The sequence below is a fragment of the Alligator sinensis genome, unplaced genomic scaffold, assembly GCF_000455745.1.
Source record: "Alligator sinensis unplaced genomic scaffold, ASM45574v1 scaffold29_1, whole genome shotgun sequence".
NCBI classification, from domain to species: Eukaryota; Metazoa; Chordata; order Crocodylia; family Alligatoridae; genus Alligator; species Alligator sinensis.
The window spans coordinates 3,468,433-3,491,700 of NW_005841933.1; the positions used below are offsets into that span (position 1 = coordinate 3,468,433).

Below are 23,268 nucleotides of genomic sequence, written 5' to 3' on the forward strand. Positions count from 1 at the left end.
GGGAGAACCTGCAGCTGCCCAGCTGTGCCTGCCTCTCCCTGGCCAATATGAATCAGCGCCAAATCTCTGATTCTGATTTGGACAAATAAAACAAGGACAGTGATTTGAATCACCGAATTGAATCACTGTCCTCTGACTCGGCCGAATCTGAATCGAATACTTTCCTATTCAAACAAACCTAATCCATACCCTCACTTAAAACAAACATCTAAAAATTGCAGTAAGAAGATTATTCATAATTAAACATTGGATGTGCTCCCTTCCATTAATATTCTGAAATAGTCGTATCAATTTTAGTTTCAGAAAATATTCCTACCCTTATACTCTCTTGGCAGAATAGTTTGGTAAAAATTAGCACAAAAGTATGAACACGAAGTACATTTCTGAACCCAAATCTGGATAAATTTCTGCAGTATTCCTTCAGTAGTATCTTAATGTAATTTTAAAATAATGTACTGTCTGAGAATTGAGTGAATAGTATCACTTCTATCTTCCTCATTCTTGGTAATGAAAGGGACCAAAATCTGCAAGGGATTAAAATAAAGAGATTCTTTTCAGAGGAAGGAGGAGGTAACCCTGAAAGTACTGGGTAGTATCTGTGCTATGTGTCATACAGAACTCTTGTTCTGAAAGCACTGGGAAACACAGCGGATGTCTCAAAACATACAACATCAGTTCTCCTTAGGACTGTATATTGCAACATTACTGTTTAAGAACCTAAAGAAAGCATTTACAATTCTGTACTTTAATCTGATATGCACATACAGAAAAGTCTTGAATCTATGAGACTGCTCACCTCTTTGGGCTCTTCTTACTATTTTTAATATATCATAAAACAAAACACAATACTCCTGTAAACAAAAAGCATTGCAAGTGACTAAATGAATTTAGCAGTAATTTCCTACAGCAACATAGTCAGTATATATTATAATGATTGAGGTCTCCTGGATATCATAACTTAGTGCACTGTGCATCTGCTTCAACTTCAGCACAGCTACTGCCTGAGCAAATAAAAGATACATACAGTAAATGGCATTGTTTTTGTATTTCTGTCTAATCAGCCAAAACACTAGATTTAAAATCCAACTCCTCTAAACACATTTTGTCTTTACTGCACTTCACATTGGCTTTCAAGATGTGAATCATACTCTTGGTATCTAGTTTAGCTTTAATAAACTAAGGGAAGATTTCTGGAAGCCTGTTTGCACTATGAATTGCATGAAGGCAAAAAACCATAATGCAGCAAACTGCACAAAGCCAAAATGACTGTTTTAGAATGGCCATAAGCTTTTTCCAAATTATCTAGAAACTCAGGCAGGAAAATGAAGAAATATCCAGCACTTCCTTACCGATGTTTCATTATCTTACCAGCTCTTGGGGTGTAAATCAGTGTGTCACATTTAGTCAGTGTTCAAAATGGAGATAAGAGAGCAGTCAACTGTGGTTACTCTGCAGCCTTAAACAACTTAGGCTGCTGTTCAATCATTTCCTCAAACAGGAAACCACAAAATATTAGAGATTAAGGTCACTAGATCTTTGGGAAAGGAGCATTAGCTTGTCTGCAAAGTACTATGTCCTGTAAGTGATCACAGTTACAATAATATAACTAATTAAAAATGCAGAAGAAATAAGATTGCCAAATACAACTTTCTCTCCCTTTTAAAACAGGGGGGGTCCGAAACAACTTTAATCTGTTTGTGTAATTATGTAAGTAGGAATATTTAGGAAGATGTGACTTATTTTCATGGTATTATCATTTACCTGTTTTCTCAAGTCAAAAATTAGATCTGGGAGAAAGTAACAATTTTCTATTGTTAACCACATTTAGAATGGAGACGAAACATGTCTTGTGGTCAGTCTCCAGAGCTGTTTGTTTATTCTAGTAAGTCTCAAGTTTAAACTTTCTGCTGCACATTTGTTTCATATACAGACTGATCTCCTCTAAAGTACAGGTTACATTTTCTGCAATTTTTCTGTGACCCCAAAGGTTTGCTTTTTTACTATAGGTACATTATTTAATGAATCCAAATGGAAAACTTAACTGTATACCCAATATTGTAGTCAGAGAATGGTCTGAAATGCACAAGTGTAGTTAGAGAACTGTCTGAAATGCTGAGATAACAAATCCTTCAAACCACAAATTTTATTTTCCCATCAAGCTTATATTAAAAGTAAATAAATAATGTCCTGGCAAAGTTTTCCTTTTCCCCAGTCCCTTTATGGAGAACCCTGTGCAAAGTTAATACAGAACTTGATAGTTCTAGCCTCCTTTGTCTCCCTGAGGCCATCTCACATGTGCCATTGATCATTTGGAAATCATGAGGTAGATCCCAAATATCAGGAAATTTAGCTCGGAAATTAGGAGACTTTCTTAAAACAAGCAAAAACATAAAAACAATTTGCATTCTTGTTGTATGCCTCTTGAAGTCTGTGCCTTTAGTTTTGCATAAACATTACTCTGCAACCCTGGAGGCTAGGGAACATTTTTTTTTTTTTTTTAAACAGAGGAGGAAGAAACCCCCCCACAAATCTTGTGACACTAGATCCTCAGCAGTTATGAGGCCATGTTACTGCTCATTCTCCTGGGATAGGGACAAATGCTAGCTCTCCCCCTCACAACATTTTTGGGAAAAAACTCCCCAAGAGCAAGTCCTAACATTTTCCCTTTGTAAAGAAAGGATAACTCTCTTTTCTGGTTTCTACCATGAAAGTCTGGAATAAATCTGTCTTGTTTCAGTTAGCCAACTCTTAAATTTATTTAAAATTAAATACCTGGCATCAGAGTGCATTTATACATGTATTCAATCAAACGTTATTTCTGCTAAGTGTGGAAGACAGAATATCTTTAATACAAGCATCATTACTTAGAATCTGTCTTGTTGCCAACCTGCCTCAGAGCTGGTCTGCACATGAATTGCACTAATGGACTCTCAAAGCTCTACGAAGAGGCAAGCTGACTTCCTCAATAGGGGCTGTTTGCCATAGATGGTTGCGGATATAAGAAGTATTGTATGGCTGACACGGGGCCTGGCCATAATGTTGGATCTGGCATATCTCAAGACATTCAGAAGACATTTTAATGGTTGTTACTTGGGAAGCTGATGGAGTTTCTGAGGTTCAGTACTATACCTAAATATGTAGCCTAAGGCATGTTTGTATAATAGGGACCAAAACACTGGCAGAAATAATAATCAATGACACACATTCCTATAAATAAGGGGAAAACAGAAGAAAGAAAATGACTTTCTGAAAATGTAAAGCATGGTAAACTGATGATACAGCTATTAATAAAATAGCATTTATGATAGAGAAGAGTGCTTATTATTTGCTGAATTTAATTGGTCCATCATATACTGTATTACTTTATAACCTAGGATGCATGCCCACAGCTCTGTTTTCCACAAGGATATTGAAGATGCACTGTGCATTTTCTTGGAAAAAATATTATATGTAATGTTCCTTTCTGAGAATACAGGAGTGATAATTCTGGTGTGTCAGATTATTTCTTATGAACAGTAATTCTTGACCAGGATGATGATATATTGATTGAGAAATGTCATTCTAGAGAGTGATTTGTAGTTAGTTTTAGGATTACATTGGAATCTATTTGCTGGATTATCTCTGTAGGTGGTAAAATTTTTATAACTTGTAATAAATGCATCTGACCCAGTAAATGACTTTATAGTAACAAGCAGCAGCAGTACTTAATGACAATTTAGACTTAGGTGACTTAAGTGTTTAAAAAAAATTCCAGGAAAAGTCTTAAGAGTTACAAAAGCACAATCGTGACTGTATAATACTGTTCTGTATTCTAGCCTGTACACTAGAGCATAACACAGATATAATTGTTCCCATACTGTTGACTATAACAGCTGCAGATTTCTTTTCTGAGGCTTTTTAGCATAGCTCCTTCATTTAAACAATGCAATTATTTAACTGAACTAGCTTGGATGAGTCTTTTAGGAGGTTTTTAGTCTCCTTAGAATGTTTAATAATTCACATTTTAAAATAGCATAAAGGACATGTGTTCATATTCTAGACATACTTAAGTCTCTACCCTGACTTTTATCCTTACCAGTATGACCCTTACCAGTAATGACTTTTATCCTTATCCTTACTTTCTGGATCTTTATTTTGATACAAAATATGAGTACTTCTTAAGTATGGGATTTGTATATAACCTTTGACGGGAGTGAAGAACTTTTTTTTTAATGTGATAAGATACTTCCTTATGTTTCTAAAGTAACTTGCATGCTTAATTTGAGGATTCAATCATTTCTTTACTCCGGCCCATTCACAAGTAAAAAATAAACAACCTCATCCTCTCTCCTATACTTCCTTACATGAGGGAGAGTGTTGGAAGAGACCCAGTGGCCTACATCATATGTTTCTTTGTGGATATTGGTGCTCCCACCTTTATCCTGTATCTTTTTTGCCTATATACATCTAAGTCAAAGTCATCCTTGCTACTTTGTTGCTTCCACAGACATGAGTAATGATGGTTGGTAAGATTTTTACTGGAGTCCTGGCTGTTACACTTCTGCAACTATTGAGTGAGAATAGCTTAATATTTTGTTTAACCTGTGGCTGCATTAGAAAGACTGCTTTACTTATGCCTGAATTTTTGCACTGAGAATTAGTCATAAAAATAGAAAAAAGGACTTATCGCTTACATGAGTCATAACGAACCCTCACCCCCAAGAAAACATGCTAGTAGCATGATTTCTTAAGGAACTGAGCTTTTGTTTTTGATCTCCTCATGGAAGCTAATGGGAGTTTACAGGGAAAGTAATGGTAAACTTGCAATAGCTGGATTTCTTGTGTCTTTTGATGCTAGTTTGGCCATAGAATGAAAAATAAAATGTTGGCATTGGCTCTTGATCTTACAAACTAGAAAAACTGAAAGTCTGTACTGTACCTCTAGGATGCACAACACTGGTTTTGGTCCTGGGAACAAAGATACTTTAAATATTCTTTGCATGTTTGAGATTCTGGGCTGATAGACCCTCTAGTGTAAATCACCAAGCTCTGTTACTTTCAAATGCACAGAATCTGGAATACTGAAGATCTAAACTTTGTTACTTGAACTTTAAAGCTTCTCAAATATTCTGTGCCGTCTCCTTTGTCTTTTCCCAGGTATTGCTATACATTGCTGGACATTATAGTAGCAGCTCCATTAACAGAGCGCTTTCTGCCTACTGTGCCATGGAGCAAAGTGGAAGACTACAAAAATGCTGAAAGACTTGTATGGAAGATCCATCCCCAAGATAAGGCGGTAGCTGGATATGTGCGTCAAGCTGGTGATTTCTATCAGGTAGGAAAAGGCAGTCTTTTGGATATACTCGGGATCTTATCCTATGCACTTAGCTTCCTAATTCTAAAAGAGAAAACGCACTGTATAAGCATTTTTACACATAAATCTGCATATATGCAAGGAAAGGTAGAACTGCTAAGAAAAATATTAATAAAAATAGCATATATTTGTTTTCTAGAGCTGTCATTGACACTTTAGTGACTCTGCATGATTCGAATTTACTGTGTTACATAGCTGGAGGGGTGGGTTATACCTAGTTATGAAAATTTAAGTTTTCAGAGTTAAGTAATACTATGGACAAATAATGGGGGAAGACTGCTTAGATGGCTCTTGAAGTCCTTCATAACTCCATGATTCTATGATAATGAAACTAAAAAATTTCTCTTTAATCCCAGAATGGCACCACAGACTATCTGCGGATCTAATAAAGGGCAAGAGCACAGTAATGGTCCTACATAATGTAAAGGATCAAGCCAACAAGACTTTTAGCGAGAGAACTGAGTTCCAAAAGAAAATGCGATCTCTTCTTCATAGATTTCATAGACATTATAGACGAAGGGACCTCATAGATGAAGGGACCTTAAAGATCATCAAGTCCAGACCCCCGCCCCAGGGGTAGGAAGTCAGCTGGGGTCAAAGGTGTGCGGGCCAGGAGCGGTCCGAGGCTTTCGGGGGCACGCGGCGGGCTGTGGCCGGGAGCCCGCAACGGTAGGGCGGGTACTTTTGCACGACGGACTAGAATTAGACACAGACTCATAGCGGTTTATTAAAGATTGTTTTACTTACACTGTAGGTGGTCACGGTGCAGGCAGGAAAAACTTTCTTGAGTTGCAGTTACAGACAAACACAAGTGGAGTTTGCTAGGCTCCACTGAAGACACACGCACGGAGTTTGCTAGGCTCCGCAAAAACAAACACAACAGAGCTCTGGATACCCTTGACGAGCGCACAAAACCGTAGATACGTCTTAAGAATTCAACGAACGAGACGGGAAGAGATTGGTGGTTGATCAGGCCGCCGAACTCCTCTGAGACACACACAAAGTTTCTATTACTCTGCCGCGTGCTCAGAGTCCCCACGAGATGGTTGTGGAGTCCTCTACAACTTGGACGGAAACTGCTCAAACCTCTTATACAACTAGCAAGCCAATCGCTAGCCACCATGTGGGAATAATTTAGAAACAGCCAATAGTGGGAAACAAATTTACATACGGGTGGCGGGAACTCCTTTGCACCGGGGTTTTCTCTCTGCAGCTGAGAATTGCACCATGCAAAGAAAGCTCCATGTGGTGGGAAATAATTCTGCAGTGCCGAAGCGGGCACACAATCATTGGGTCATGACAAAAGGATCTCAGCAAGATAAGTATCCAAACGCTTCTTGAATGAGTCCATAGTAGGTGCCTGCACCACCTCTGGAGGAAGTCTATTCCAGGTCTGTACTACCTCTGGAGGGAGTCTGCTCCAGCTGCGGTCTCACCAGAATTGGATGCAGTACGCCAGCTGTGCCCAGAATTGGATACATACTCCAGCTGCAGCTTCATGAAGGCCGAGTACAGCCCCAACCCAGCTGATAAACTGTAAAGCAAGGGTCAGCAACATATGGCCTGCGAGCTGAATCTAGCCTATAGAGCTTTTAGATCAGACCTATGGAGTTTCTGACCACTGCTGCCATTTGTCCCTCTTGCCTAGCAATCAGTGTGGGCAACAGCCACACTGCCTTCCTCTCTCATTGTACAATGTGGGGGGAGGGGGAGAGGCTTTACCCATGCCGTGTGGTTGTGTAGCCAGTCGGTGGCTGGGAGAAGTGGTGGAAGTGGTAGAAACCAGGTCAGAAGCACCAGCCCATCTCAGACCTAAGTCCAGTTTATCTGGCCTGACACTGCAAATCTTACTCTAAACCCACTGCTCTAAAGCTCCAATTCAAAAAGACATCTAATTGTTAGGACTGTTATCAGCCTTAAAGCTTTAGTATGCATTTAGGCTCCAATTCAAAAGAATATTTAATGTGGAGAACTATATTAAATAAGGAAGGTTTCTTTGAATCCTGTATAACATCTCCAGTGTGAGCGCCCTCTTTCTTTTGTTTGGTGAGGCCACTAACATGGACAAACATATCCTTGAGGATAGAGACAGGCATGGGTTTGAGATTTCTGAATGAAGAATATGTTTATTTTCTTAAATAATGTTTGAAGCAGGATTTTGTAAAGCCTCTTGTATGTTTTTTCTGTTGCAACAGCTCTTTACATTATTTTAGTTATTTCATCAATTCTGCCTGGACCCAAAACAATTAAAAAAAGAAGAGACAAATCATGCACACTCCCAGTGCTGTTAGCACCAGAATAATTTAATCTGTGACTTCCAGGATGCAATTCTGAGGGCTATAAAAATGGTCATCCCAAAGAGTATGGACATCACTGTCACGGCGTGGGGTCCCCAGGGATGGTTGTGATGACCCTAGGGCTCCATGACCGTGCGTGCTCTGCCCTGCGGGCGCCTTCTTATCTCACCTGTCATGTCTTGTTGGTTGAAATAATAAGTTGGGAGGCTGGCACAAGTCTGTGTGGTCACAGTCCTGTTGAACCCCATTAGATCCTGCTGATGTTGGACCCCTTACTGGGTCTCACTCAAAGTCGGTGCCTCTTGAGACACTAAGCCTTATAGGCTAGATGCGTGGCTCCAAAACCGCCCCTTTACCCCACCCCATGCCTCATAGGTAGTATTCAAACATTGTACCTCTGAGGCTTTGATCTAGCTCGGCCTCCTGTCGTGACTGGGCCCTCGGCCCATCTGCGCACCCTCTCTGGCACACTGGGCTGTCGACACTGTATTGTGCCCCCCAACGAGGTCTCCTCTCCCCCAACAGCCTCAGTCCGGTCCAGCGGATCCAAATAACAACATTAATACAAGCCCCTGGGCTATAACATAACAACAACAATCACCTTGCAGGTCATACCCTGCCCCTTTAAGGAGGTTAGATTCTCCCTCAACAATGTGCGCCTCCTAGCTCCAGATACTTTAGGAGCTTCTAGAGCCCTTTAGTCTTACCAGCAGCCAAATAGGTAACCAAGCAGCTCTGAGTTGTGTTTCTGCAACAGCTCCTTCCCCCTGGCTGCTGACCAAGAACTAACCTCCTGCCAGCCCAGCCCTGGGGCTTATATATGCCCAGGGTCCTGCTTCCTTCCGGTCAGCTGACCAGCAGGTGACAGCTAATGCTGTGATTAACTTACTGCCAAGGCAACCTGCAGCTTTGGAGCCCTGCATAGTTCTCAGGCCTCCCTAGCTAAACTGACTCTGTTCTTGAAGAAGCAGGCACATGTTAGTGCCCTGCAATAATCATCTATATTTATAAACTACTGTTTGAATTTAATCTCTCCTTACATTTTTTCCTCTTAAATTAAATAATTTCTTCACAGAATAGTATGGCATGAGCAGCAACATTGCCTCTAATCAAAAGTTTGGGCAAACTGCAATATATGATTCATTTTTCCTTAAGTATAAAAGATACAATAATACCTAGCTTTTATAGAGCATATTTCATTTGTATGTCTCAAAGCACTTTACAAAGGAGGGGCCATCACCCAATTTTACCAATGAGAAAATTGGGGCACAGGCAAATGTAATGACTTACCTAAGATCACACAGCAAACCAGTAGTTGCATCAAAAGTAGAACTCTAAGTGCCCAGCCTAGTGTTTTTATCCTGCTGACTGCAGTACCCCCCTGTATAGTATTAAAAGATATTCTAACATTGCATAATGTGCAGAAAAAGAAATAAAGTTCACATGTGTTTGTGATAAATAAAGCATGTTTAACACTTCATCCAGGCTGTTGCATTTTATGTAGGCAATTTTAAAAGTTTGGCAGAGATTCTGTCTTCTTACTGCTCTATTCTATCAAATAGAATTGTTCTGCCATAACAAAGGTATTCTTTGTAAAGCATGGAGCTACAGACACTTTACATATAGCAAGTGTGTGGTAATGGAAAAAATGGACCATAATTATCTTGGACTTTCTTTTTAGCATTAGTTGCATAAAACAGAAGCATAAGCCTGTGCCTGCCATGGCAGAAAAGAAAATGTTTTTAAGTTCTCTTGTTCTTAACTTAAACAAACTACAGTATGTTGTCATGACCCAAAGGGTATGATTTTGTGTGCGCTTCGGCACTGCAGAATTATTTCCTGCCACATGGAGCTTTCTTTGCACGGTGCAATTCTCAGTTGCATAGAGAAAACCCCGGTGCAAAGGAGTTCCCGCCATTCGCATGCAAATTTGTGTCCCACTATTGGCTGTTTCTAAATTATTCCCACGTGGCGGCTAGCGATTGGCTTGCTAGCCGTATAAGAGGCTTGAGCAGTTTCCGCCCAAGTTGGAGGAGGAGAAGGAGGACTTCACATCTCGTGAAGAACTCTAAGCGTGCTGTGGAGCTTAACGAACCCAGCATGTGCCTTAAGAAGGATACAGGGGCCTGATCAACCTCTAGCCTCTCCCCGTCGCCGCCTGATCCCTCGACGTACCCTTCCCTGCGCGCTTTCGTGGAGAGTCACCTTTCGGACTCTCATCGTGGTATCCAGAGCTCTTCTCGGGTTATTTCGTCCGGTTGATTCGACAGGCTCGCGGTTCTAGAGCTCTCAGCCGGCCTTGGACCAGAGTTCGCAGTTAGAACTCTTGTCCGCTCTTCTTCTTTTGTATCTGTAACTGCAACGCAAGCAAGTTTTCCTGCCTACACCGCGACCATCTACGGTGTAAGTAAAATAATCTTTAATCAACCTTTACGCGTCCATGCCGAATTCTAGTCCGCCGTGCCGAATTCCCCGACCCACGTGCCAGGGCTGCTGGCCACAGCCCGCCACGCGCCCCCGAAAGCCTCGGACCGCTCCCGGCCTGCACGTAAGTTAGGGGCATCCTTTATATTAAAGAGAAGGGGAAAATGCTACCTTTAAAAAGAATGTTAGAAAATTATGAATGAACAAATCAGAGTTCAAGTTCTTGTAGCTGGCTTGCACTTTGGTCTTAAAAGCAGTGCAGGACTTAGAGGGAAGGTCTTTGCCTATACTAAAAATGTACCTCTTTACTTAAGTATGGTTTTAAAATCAATCAGATTTTAACCCAGACAAGCCCCTAATTAAGATATACCAAAGTTAGGGTGCTATCAACTCAAATAAGGCAATGCAATTTAAGTGTGTAGTACTTTGTGTTTCATACCAATTTAAGTAAATCTATTTAAAGAAGTAAATCCACTTGAAATATTTAAACGGGCACATTTTTCTAGTATAGACTGGGTCAAAGAAAGGAGAAAGAAACCTAAGTACAGTACACTTTGTAAATTAATTTTATTTTGCAGTTCTCAAAGAAAGATATGCAATTTTTTTAAAACACTAAATGAAGTCAATGAAAATGTGAGGTCAACATATAGCATAGGGAGAAGCAAATAACTTATATAGGAAAGTATATGGATCTTATCACAACTGATTAGTCTATATAGCACTTCAAGTTGTCAATTTTTTTTATGGTACTTTAAAGACTGACTACAGGAACTGAAGCTTCAAGGGCGCAGACAGAAGTGACAATTTTTGCCAGATCTGGCCAGAAGTCGGTCCATAGCCATGACCAAACAAGTGCATGGCTACAGACAGTTTAAAAAATGGCCAATCAGATGAAAATCTGAACCCTCATTGCTTGAGGGGTCAGATGAAAACATTTCAAAACAGTGTTTTCTGTAACTTCTGTCTGCCCACCTTCCAGCCTATTGCTTCCCCCAGTGCTACGTGAGTGCAAAAGCTGTACATGCACCACACAGAGCACCCCCAAGAGGCAGCCCAGCCAGGAAGTGCTCTTCACCCCCATGCGCAGTGCCTGCTGAAGCTGCACGTCACTGGGAGCCAGCACCTGTGTGGGGCACAAGCGCCTGCTGCCTGCTGGTGCTCCAGCTGTTGCCGGCAAGGGCTGTGCCATGGAGGGGGGGGGTGTTGTGGGAGGTCTCCACACCCTGCCACAATCCCTCACACCCACACCTGCCCACCAGAGCTCCGTGCTCCCACTGCCCCCCTTGGCATGGGTGCCACACTCTCTCAGCCTGTCACATATTAGTGTATTAGTGTAGCCCCACCCTCCATAAGGTGAAACTGGACCAGGTTGCCCTGCGACATATCTGCATATGAATTTTTGAAGGATCCCAGGACTCATGAAAAGAACACCTAGTTCCAGTCATGAGTGGGGTGCTAATTAGCACCTGGATCCTTTGTGGAAAGTATATGGAGCACATACACAGGCTGAGCTGTCGAGTCACCATGGCCTGAAGTGCTGCTGACTCTTTTGGGACACAGCCCAATGCACTATATGGTAAATCATGAACTTTTTGGCTTTGGACTAATACACCTAGCAGAGAAGATTGCACGATCATGAAGGTGGTTTTCCCAAGGTGAGGCCTGTCCCTTACACTTTGGGCAGGATGACCCCTGTGAGTTTCCCACATTTGGGGAAACTGAATTGGACAATTTTGTGGCAACGGGGGACTGCATTTACATTCCACCCCTGGCTTGCTCCTCAGCCTTCTGGCAAGGAGCAAAACTAAAGGGCATCTGAACCCCAAAGCCTCCAGGCTTGGGGCTTGCATATAGGATACCTTCCATGGATTTGGGGGCTATCTGAAGCCCGAGACTGCTGGGTCTGGGAGGGAGGATACTTGCCCAGTGGTAAAGCCATACAGACTTGAATGACTGAGCTCTAACTCAGTTGAAATTTGGAACTTGACTATTGGGCTTCACCCAACAGAATTCAGAACTGATTTGGCCCTTGACATGAAGTTAAAAAAACCCAACTTAGTACTATATATAAGCAGGTGTAAAAGTGCTACTTAAATGTGTGTTTGTGGTGTACTTGTCCTAAAATATGTAGTGGTTTAAAAAAAAAAAAAAGGCAGTATACATCAATTCGGGATGAATTAAGTCTGTGGGTACTAAATGCAAATTACTACAGGTGCGTTTCATATTTACTCCTGGCTTCTTGTGCTCAGGGAAAACAGGATCTGGAAGTAAGGATGGGAGAACTGGATCCCTCAAGTTGGATTTGATACTAATGTTGTGCAGTCTAAGTATTTTAAATTGAGTTTGTGCATATACAATAGGCTGCCAGACACTAATTTTTCACAAAGCTTATTCCCCTTTCAGCTATAAAGCAAAACATACATCTACAGTATGTACACCTTTACAGATCCACTACTGAAAAACTTACCTACATGAGCTAAAACTTAAGCTCAGACTGAACCTCCCTGTGAAACTTTAGGATTCTTGTTTAGGTAGCTGAACATTGCAGTGATTCAGGATTCCTTTGGTATTCAGAAATTCTAGGAAAAAAACCCCTTAATTGAAACCACAAAGCAGTTCCTTAAATAGAACACTATCCCAAGGTTTGTTTTTTTTTAATTCAGTTTTTAAAGCATCACTAGTGACTAGGGGTGCACCAATAGAGATTTTGGGGGCTGATACCGATAGTCGATTTTTAAGGAGACATATCGCCTGATACCGATCTGATTTCCAAAACAGCTGCATGCAGCTGGCAAGTCTGTGGTGGTGGAAGGGGAGGAGAGGGGGAAGGGATGTTGGGGGGCAGATCAAGGCCCCCACAGTGAGGGAGGGAGTGGGGCAGCAGTTGGCACTGCTCAGCTGGGCAGAGTGGGGCTCAGGAGAGAGCCACAGCTCATTCAGGAAGTGCGGGGCAGGAGGGGAGCTCCCGTCATTGCACACACCCCAGGACACTGGGGTGGGGGGCGGGGGGGGCTGTGCCCCTGGATCTGCGTGGGCAGGGCAGGGTGGGCTGCAACTGTGGACTGGGGCTGTTCCTGGTGCATGGGGGCTGTGCTTGGGGCTGTGCCAGCACTGCGAGAGAGCTACAGCATGGCTGCAGCCCTGCCTTGTAGCCCCTCTCCCAGCACTGCCACCACCCACCCTGAACGCAGCCCCCGGTGCCGGAATTACAGCCCCATGTGAGGCCCCGCAGCCCCCATGCACTGGGAAGACCCCAGCGCAGCCCACCCCCACACAGATGCAAGGGCACACCCCATGCCCCCCCAGGGTGTGCAGAGTGGTGGGAACCAACCCCCCTTCCAAGCTGTGGCTCCTGAACCCCACCCCAGCTGGGCTGTGCTTGGCCCAGCCCCTGCCCCACTCCCTCACTCACTGCAGGGGGAGGGTGATCAACCCCTGCCATGCCACTTCCCTCCCCCCTCCCCTTCCACAACAGACTTCCCAGCTGCACAGTTATCCAAGCTGCCAGGCTGTGCTCCTCACCACCTACATGTTATGCTGCAGATGCACACGTGCACGGGCACTTATTGGCTGAATTATTGGCCACATCAGGCTGATTTCCAATACAATCAATTTTCTTTGTATCAGTGCCGATCCAATATTGGACCAATGCATCAGTGCACCTCTACTACTGACCAATTCCAACCCATCAAAGCTGTAATTTTTGGTGTGTGCCTCTGTTATTTGTCCCACTGGCTTCCATCTGATCAGTTAAAAGATTCTTTGCTGCCTAATATGGTAAACATTGCTTATGCAATGTTTTAAAGAGGCAAGTGGTTTGTGGCATTTTCTTTAGGCAAGAGTGGAATCTTGCCTTTTATTATGTATTAAGCAGCCACCAAAATAATAACTGAAGTTTATGAGGACATCCAACTGCTGAATGTCACAACATTTTGCTTTTTTAGCATTCTCCTAATTGCAACTTGGCCTTGATTAATCCAAGCTTCCTATATGTGGAAAACATGTATGTTAATGTTTCTTTACTTGATCGTTGTCCTCCCCCAATTTTAATTTTGAGCCAATTGTGAACATCGCATTTCAGCTATGTTCTAGCTGTGATTTTGTCAGTAATGCATTAGATGGGCATGAAAGGATGTTTGCAGAAAATACTGAAATTAACTTCAGAATTTACTTTCATAAACAATTGAGCCACTGGCAGGATTCATGGAAAGTATGCACAAAAAGGTGTGCAGATTGCATACATGTATGCACCAACACACACACACACATACACACGAGTGAAACTATTCCCCTCAAGCCCTAGTCACTTATAGAGTTTAAGCAATGACTGCATCACTTTTATGTTTGTAGAGCACGTAGTACAGTGAAGCCTAAGTTTTGATTGGACGTTGTAGGCACTTTTGTAACAAATGTTTAATAAAATGGATGCAATTACTGGTGAAATGAATTTAGAAACATAATGTTTATTTTACTTTAATTGATAGTGGTTTCTGGGCAGGGTAATCCTGACTTCAGGCTTTGTGTTGCATTCATTATTTAATGTGGTGGATTTCAATAACCTCAAATTAGTAATAATTTATTTAGAAGCTCCAAACTCCTGTTGTGATTTGCTGAATCGCTAGGCAATCTGTCCAGGTATTGGAATACAAGCATTGCAGATGCTGGTCAATATATGAGTGTAGCCACAATGAACAGCTTCTTAAATGTTTGAAAAAAGCATGCCATAGAGTTGGTATTTGCTGTTTCACTGCTACAGTGAACTCTGCTGGTAAGGGTCAAACTGCCCAACTAAAATTCCCTTGTACTGAAATTAGCTGTAAGGACATTTTTATTTTAATCTCAGGGGAGGAAGAGGAGAGCTTTTAATAGCTGCTTTCTTCCACAGCTGAAAGCAGCAGCAAGAGTTGAAGAGAAAGCATCTTTATATAAGTAGCTAGTGTTCATTATGAGTTCCAGAGAATAAGATACTGCCTGTGATACTATGCAGTAGTGGTAAAATATCTTATATAGCCTTGGCTAAAATACAGCTACTCCTTGCTTAATGTTCTTGAAAAATGTGACGTTGCTTCACTTAATGTTAAGCACATCCGATTATGTCACAGTAGTTACCTACTAGCAGGTGGAGGCCAAACAACATTATAACTGAACACCACGCGGCTTTAAACAAGTAAGTTCTCTAATAGATCGGCAACATAATAACAAAACAACATTAACTGGGATGATGTTATGTAAGGAGTGCCTGTATACAGCTTTCACTGCCTCAGCAATCAACTGACAGTAAATAGGGCCATGCAGCAAGTCAGATGTGAATTTTGGATTGCTAATAGAATAAAATATAAGGACCAGAAAAAAAAACAAACACTCAGCCACCAGATGAAATTTTGGAATCTAAAGTAAGTGTCAATATTCACTTACTTTATGATTGATTGTATTTTTGTGACAACTGAGAGTCAGGGAGGAGACCCTATTATCCCATAGTTTTTTCCAGCTGGTCTAGGAGCAACCTTGTGGATTCCCTTTTATAATACTATTCCCTCTTCACACTCACTTTTACTCCCGACTTCTCCTTTTCCCTTCTAACCGCCGTGTATTTACCAGCTTTTTATGTGACAACTGAAGAAGTCTCTTTAAAGCTTAGTTTAGATATAACCTTTCATATTTGTTGAGGGCTATCTTAACTTGCTGATACTGTTTCTATGTTCTACCCCAGTGAGGGAATAATTTCATATCAGGACTCCAGTTGGCTTGTCTGATACTAGAGCATATTGCCACAAAGCCTCAGGGCTGCTCAAGAAACCAACCATTTGAAGTCTGTGCTGCTTTGCCAAAGATTTAAAAGCAAGAAAATATTTTCCCTTCTCTGCTGGGTTTTTCTTGCAGACTTCCTAGCCCATGGTGATGTGGGCTGTCCACATCTGTTTTACAGTACCACTCTTACTGACTTAACCGTACATGATTGTTGGTATCCTACACAAGCCACAAATAAATGTTCATCTGAAGGTAGCCAATTGCTGCCTAATATGAAAAGGAGCAAAAAAAGAGAAGTAATAATTTCATAGATTTCATAGACATTAGGGCTGGAAGGGACCTCGGAAGATCATTGAGTCCAGCCCCCTGCCCAAAGGGCAGGAAGTCAGCTGAGGTCATAGGATCCCAGCAAGAGAAGCATCCAGTTTGCTCTTGAAGGTGTTCAGTGTGGGCGCTTGAACCACCTCTGGTGGCAGGCTGTTCCAGACCTTGGGGGCTCGGACAGTAAAGAACTTCTTCCTTATGTCCAGCCTGAAATGGTCTTGTAGTAGTTTATGACCGTTCAACCTACTCGTCATCCCTAGGGGCGCTCTGGTGAACAAATGTTCCCCTAGATACTGGTGGTCACCCCTGATAAACTTATAGGTGGCCATCAGATCACCCCTGAGCCTGCACTTTTCCAGGCTAAAGAGCCCCAGGGCTCTCAGCCTGTCATCGTAGGGTCTGCTTCCCTGACCTCTGATCATGCGTGTGGCTCTTCTCTGGACTCTCTCAAGCTTCTCCACATCCTTTTTGAATTGTGGAGCCCAAAACTGGACGCAGTACTCCAGCTGCGGCCTTACCAAGGCCTCACCATAATATTTGAGGCATTTTAATTGTGAGGTCGGTATGGATTAGAATTTTATTTCTATGTTACAGCAATAACTGAGGTACTGATTTTGTCAAAACAGATGCTTATAAAAAAAATCCTCTTCTCTTTTATTGAAATGTTCTTCAATTGTCACACTCCTGTGCCTTATGATTAGCTTAGTGGTGACTAGAAGGAAGACTTTGGGGATGGCTCTATGGACCTGGCAGAGTCCCAGACAAAGGGGACTCAATCAGTGATTCCTTGACTACTACAAGCCCCCAAATTATCCATTATCAACAAGTTTTAATTTTATCTTTCTAGAAACTAAAATGAGTGTAATCCAGGTGTACCTGGTGATGTACCCCGCCTCTAACTGAAGGGATCAGAGTGGGTGTGGGGCACTGTGGGAGGAGTAGTTGCCTGAGGAGCACAGCTCTACTCCTATTCCCCATCAAGTAGAGCCAGGACACCAATTAGAGCTTAACCATATACCCTTTAATTCGGGAGGGGACAAGGATGGGACATAACATAGATATCAAGGGGGTATAGAGTATACCCAGGTATCCAGAGCAAGGAGACCTCAGCAATGGTTAAGTATACCCATTCAAATCAACAAGAGGTAGGTTAACAGAATACAAGGTGCAGGTTAACAGAGAGAAAGGGTTAACAAAAATACAAGATGCAAGTACTCTGAAGGAGCTGGGGGGGAGGGGGTGTAGAAATGAGGAGCCTGCCTCCCCAGTGATATCCCTTCTTTCTGACAACTCACCCCACACTTGCTTTAACCAGGCCTTGATCCTGAGTCTCCAGTGTGGCAGGCAAGGATTCCACCACTACGCTATCAAAGGCTGAGCTACTTGCTGCCACTCAGGCTTTTGTCCTTCCGGGAGCCTCCTCTGGCCATCTGTACAGCCTGATGGTTGTCATACATTAGTAAGTCACCCCCTGCAGCCCCAAGGCTGAGGGATTCCCTGTGTGCTGCCTGCACGCGGAAGGGAGCTGCCCCTGGGCGTTTTGCTGTGCACTGCTCTGCACACTGGGGCTCCTTCAAGGGCAACCGCTCCAGCCCTGCTGGTCAGCTCTCACCAGCTCTTCTGTGCCCTTCTTGTCCCTCGCTGATTTCTCTCCCTAAGCCAGGTGCGCTGCCCCTTTATCCCTCCTCTAGGTGGCCGGCAGGCCAATCAGGGGACATGAGAACCGAGTCTTCACTCAGGTCCGGTTTCTCTACCTGGCTACCGAGTGAGGGCGCAAGCCTTCCCCTTTTCCAGGGGCCTGATTAGCAGGGAAAAAGAAATCCTCCCCACCAATCATTTTTGAACTTTACAAAACTTCTGGGCCCAGGTGCCACCTGCAAGTCCATCACATGAGCATTCCAAAACAGGGCCTATGTTTGCCACATAGTCTACCATACCCATTTAAGAATATGAGGTTAGTATCTCCTTGGAGGTGCAGATTTCAGAAGACTGCCCTCCGATAGGTCCCCAGGCACCAGAGCTTCTCTTGACGTTCCTTAGTTCCTCCTCGGCACTAGACTCTCCTGGTCTTCACCAGCCACCAGACATTTTCCCAAGTACGTAGTCCTTCCTGGGCTCAAGCTCTCTCGCTGGGCCCCAGGCTCACTATTCCTACTAGCTTTTCTCACTCTGGCTCCACTCTCCCCCATCTGTGAGCTCAGGCTCTCTTCTGCTGGGCCCCAGGCCCTCTGACTCCTCTTTTTCTCTCTCTCTTGGCCAGTTACAACCTCCATACCTCTCTCTCAGTCCCTTCCACAACCACCAGTTGTTAGTCATCACCAACCTTCCCAAGCCACTGCCTCTGTCCCCAGACCTATCTGTTCCAAGGCCTGCCTTGCCCCTCTTGGGTGCTGGGCCCCACGGCCCTTGGCCCATTCCCTAGACCTGTCTATTCCAAGGCCTGTGCTGCTTACCTAACTCAGCTGTTCTCTCAGGAGCCCTGCTGCCAGGCATTCCTCTCTCAATGGTACTTAGGGGTAGACTACCTGATCATTGCAGGCTCTGGGCTTATATAGCTCAAACCCAACCCCCTTCCAATCATGTGACACTAATTAGATTCCATCATCACCTGCAGGCTTCTTCTCTCCTCTTAAAGTAATAGGTGCACCCTGTCACAGTTACAAAAGCAAGTTATTACAAGTAAAGTAGGCTCTTTAGTTCCAGTGCCTGCAGCTCTACAGCAGCTCTTACATGCATTCTCTCTTATCTTGTTGTAAATGAGACACCTTACTCTGCTTCCACTGAGGGTACTATAGAGTAACCAACAGGATTTACCTTGCAGTAACTTGCTTGCAGAGGCATACCCTAATCTAACCCATCCTGAGCAACACCCATGACAGAACATGCATCTCTCTCCTCTCCTCTCCATTTTCACTTTACGCCGTTCTAGTTTTATTCCTCCCCTGAAGCTTGTTCTGTAATATCAATCAACCCAGACTAGAACTAGGTTTGATTGTGGATATGGAAAACATCCAGCCGGACAGATTCAGGTTGTCAAAACACATGGTGAGACACTGACAGAGAATGGCTGTATGATTAAGGGTATTTAATGTAGATGGAGTAAGCACATTTATTTTACTAAAACAAAAAGGGTTTTGCACATAATGTAGCCAGCCTGTGGAGTTCACTGTAGCAGATGGTCAGTAAAACACCAGAACCATATTTGTAGAGGCTGAATAATTTTACAACTACTTTCTGTCTGTCTGTACGTCTGCTAAGAGGCACATGTATGGTAGGGATAAGTGTTTTCACCTATACCTACCGATACCTACACCAGACTGAAGATATTTGATTACTGCCTCAGGGATTACCTACTTCTTTGCTCAAGCTATTATTTAGCGCGTATTTTTTAAAACCATTAATTTTTAACTAACTGAAATAAAACAAATCAATAACATAGCCTGATATGATAATCCTCTTGCTTAAGAGGTCAGTTTCACTGGAATTCCAGAAAGTCTCCAAGTAGATAACTAAGCAGCATCCTACAGCCATTGCCCTTCTTACTAATAGCAACGAGGCCAAAAAAGAAGTTTGGGTCGCTGTGAATCGAAGCAGAGACCTAGTAGCCTGTTACTTCTGTTCCTTGTTAGTGTCCATTAGAGTTGAAACATCTGAACTTTGCTGGCTTACTTTACCTAACACTGTTTCTATCTTTCAAGCAGAGTAGAAGGGAGGGAGATGCAGCTGTTTACTCACTTTACTGAGCCAGCTCTTGTTTTGTAACTTAAGTTTCTGTAGCTCTCCAATTAAAACAGAAATCTGGAAATGCATTGCATGCTCCTCTGGAATTGTTAGCAACTTCTGGTCATGGCAGCGATTGGATTAGAGAGCAGAGGTTGTCAGGAAGACTGGAGCATTTGCAGCTTTTGGGATCTAAACTGATCCAAGTAAAAAGAATATGTGGTGGCTGTGGTTTTAGCTCAGTTAACATTATCTTGTAGTGTATGTCCTAAATAATTTGGCATAGTGGTAGTCCTTACTTGGGGTAAAACCCAAAATTGATTTAGCACAAAGGCTGAACTTGCTTTCACCCTTTAAAAAGTTGGGCTTTTCCTGTGAGGATTGAGGTGCAGTGACAGAATAATATGCCCATGTTTGTATTCCTGCATTTTCTTCTCTGGCAAAAATGTCAGAATTCCTGGAAACTGGAAGTTTTCCAATACCTGTACAATTATTTCACATAAGTAAAAATTAAAATCTATTTACATATAGTATATAATTTCAAAAAAATATATAAGAAAATGATTAAACTAATTTAACTGAAGGGATAAATAAGTAGATGCTATTTTATCTCTCATTTTTTTAATGACTGAACTACTAAGAGGTAAAATTGAAACCTCAGATTGTCTTAAAACCTGCCCTTTGTGTTGAAATAGTGTAGAGCATATGTTATCATATGGTGCAAAACACACACAGTTCTGAGATGGCAGCACCCCAGAGAAGGGGTGCTATTATTCCAAGTTTTAAGGCAGACATTTGAGGTTGTTTTAACCTAGTGGATTTTACTTTCTTCTTTACAGTAAAACAGTAAAGGTGAGAGATCATAAGACAACTGCAGAATCCTTCAGTTCTCATTTGATATTTTGAGGCATCTAATTTTGCTGAAATTCCATGCAATCTTGTGTATTAAGTGAAACCAACCTGATGCATCATAGTAGCTGCTCTGCCATATTAGTTATTGTATGTTATAAAATATATCATGAAATTGCATTCAGACTGGTTAATGGTCTAACTTGTAAATACCTATTTACAAAAAACATGAAGATGTTTGGTATTTACTTTAATAATATAGGGCAGAACTTCTAAAAGTTCATTCCTGTTCTCAAAAGTGATTTGTTGCTTACCAGGCAAAGTCACTTCTGCAAATGGACTTAGGTGGTTTTGAAAAATTTACCCATAGCAGCTATTTCAAAAACGTCTAGGCTCAATCACTAACACTCAGAACTTTCAAGACATTCCAGTTGGCTCAGTCAAATGAAACTGACCCTGGCTGTATTTTAATAAGCCTCAACAGGTGCATTTTGGGGTTGGAAGGACTACCACATCTTTAATCAACAGCATTTCTATTGCCCAATTAATACTGAACCAATGTTTCTACATAACGCTGGAAAGCACTGAAGTACCAAAGATGTGAAAATGCATATTAAGACTACATCTAGTTGCTAACAAGCATGTGAATCTTATCCTATAGAAAGTGGCTGTACAGGCCAAATACCAATTTTGAGTATATGGAGCTCCCTTCTGCCTATATTAAGCTACACATGAGTTTTTAATTGAGTGGTATTGTTCTACTCGTCAAACTGGTGCGTAGTGTAGCAAAGTGTTATTAGATTATCTGTATTTCAACAGTAGATACAATGATTGTTTGTGTAACTGATGTATTGGTTTCTAAAGTGTGCTGGGAATCCTCTCATTAGAATCACAAGGTACCAATACACCTGCTGCAACATGTTCTAATTAGAACACATTGGAGCAGACTTGATTAACTGTGTGGCAGGGATTAATTAAGTCTGCTCTGCATTCTAATTAGAATGCTCTAGCATTACTGCAGCATCATGTGCATAAGTCTCCACGAGTGCAAAAATGGCCACTGGAATAGTTTAACTAAAGCTCATCAAATGAGCTTTAAAGCATCCTGAAACCATTTTTAAATGTGCAAGGGCTTAACACGTGTGACACTGCAGCGTTTTAATTAGAGCAGCTGTCTGGGAAAACGCACCCATCCCCACCAGGTACATGTGTAGGCACCCATAGGTTTAGAAAAAACCCCTCAAGAATCTAGTTCAGCAGTTCCCAATCTGTGGTACAGGTACCACCAGTGATGCGCAGACAACCTGTCAGTTGTATGTGTTAACAGATTTATTAGAATTACTTCATATAACAAAAATCTGCTGGTGGTACTTAAGGTTGTATCATTTTAAATTAGTGGTATGCAATCTGTCAGACTTTGGGAAGCACTGATCTAGTTCAAACCCTTAAGCCATCCTAGATGGATACGTCTAGTCTCTTCTCGAAAACCTACAACAAAGGTTTCACAGCTTTCTAGGCTTATTGCTCAATTGTCCTACTGTTTTTACACTTAGGAATTTTTTTTAAAGATTTGATCTAAATCTGTTTTGTCACCTATTATCGTATGCCCTGCACTCTTTGCCAAGAGAGAAGTTTTTTCTCTACCTTGATGAGAGCTGATCATATATTTGAAAACTACTATCATGTCCTCCTTTTATCTCTTTCTCCAAATTAAACATACCTAGCTCTTTCAACATATCCTTGTGCCTTGCATCCCAACTTCTTTATATTTTTTTTGTTTCCCTTCTGTTAATTCTCCCTAGTTTCTCTACATATTTCTTAAAATGAAATTTCCAAGGCTGGACACAGTACTTTAAGGTCTAATTAAGTGTGAATGCAGTTGCAAGACACAGGATGCAATAGTACATAAGTTTCTGGCAATGAATCCCAAAATTGCATCTTTTTTGGGGGTAACAGCACCACACTGCTGAGCTATGTTAAAGTCTTGATTCACTAGAACACCCAGATCCTTTTCACTCTCTAGCCAGTTATGTCCCTTTTAAAATATTTGTGAATTTGGTTCCCTATGCTCCCAATGTGGGCATGTGCATCCCCTCACTTCCCTTTGTCATGATCACTGGGACCTCTGCCTCATCCTTCCTCCCTCTCACCTGCCACATCTTGATATTATAATGATCTCTGGGAGGATGGGTGTTATCATAAGAGTTGGTCCACCTGACAAGAGGCTGGTCTTCTGCAGGGCTCCACCACCCCTAAACCCTGCCCCTTTCCTCTCAGGTGACAAGCAGAATTCTGTTGATGGTGCGTGGGAGTCACTCGATCTTGATTTCTCCACAACTCAGTTCAGTTACTTGCCCCACTACTGGCTGGTGTCCTCTTCTAAACAGGGGGAAAGAAAGATGATCGCAGACTAGAACAGAACATCTAAACCTGGAGAGACCTTTCTTGCACTCCCCTTGTTACAGTCTCTGACTTCTCTATTGTCAGGCTCTGCATTTGATGCTTCCTGGATTGTCGGGTGTTGCGTAGTGAACTCTTTTCCCGCCCGTTCCC

The 23,268-nt window shown here is 42.3% G+C and overlaps 1 protein-coding gene and 1 non-coding gene across 2 annotated transcripts in view; both read left to right on the top strand.

Moving 5' to 3' along the window:
* The window catches only part of CPVL (carboxypeptidase, vitellogenic like), a 122,713-nt gene that overhangs the window by 92,290 nt on the left and 7,155 nt on the right, over positions 1-23,268 (top strand). The window contains 1 exon segment of the mRNA XM_006019596.2: positions 5,096-5,314. Within this exon segment, the coding sequence (XP_006019658.2) occupies positions 5,096-5,314 (219 nt within the window).
* Positions 11,681-11,845, top strand: LOC112549579. Its single transcript, XR_003093057.1, has one exon. It is a non-coding gene; the product is annotated as a U1 spliceosomal RNA (small nuclear RNA).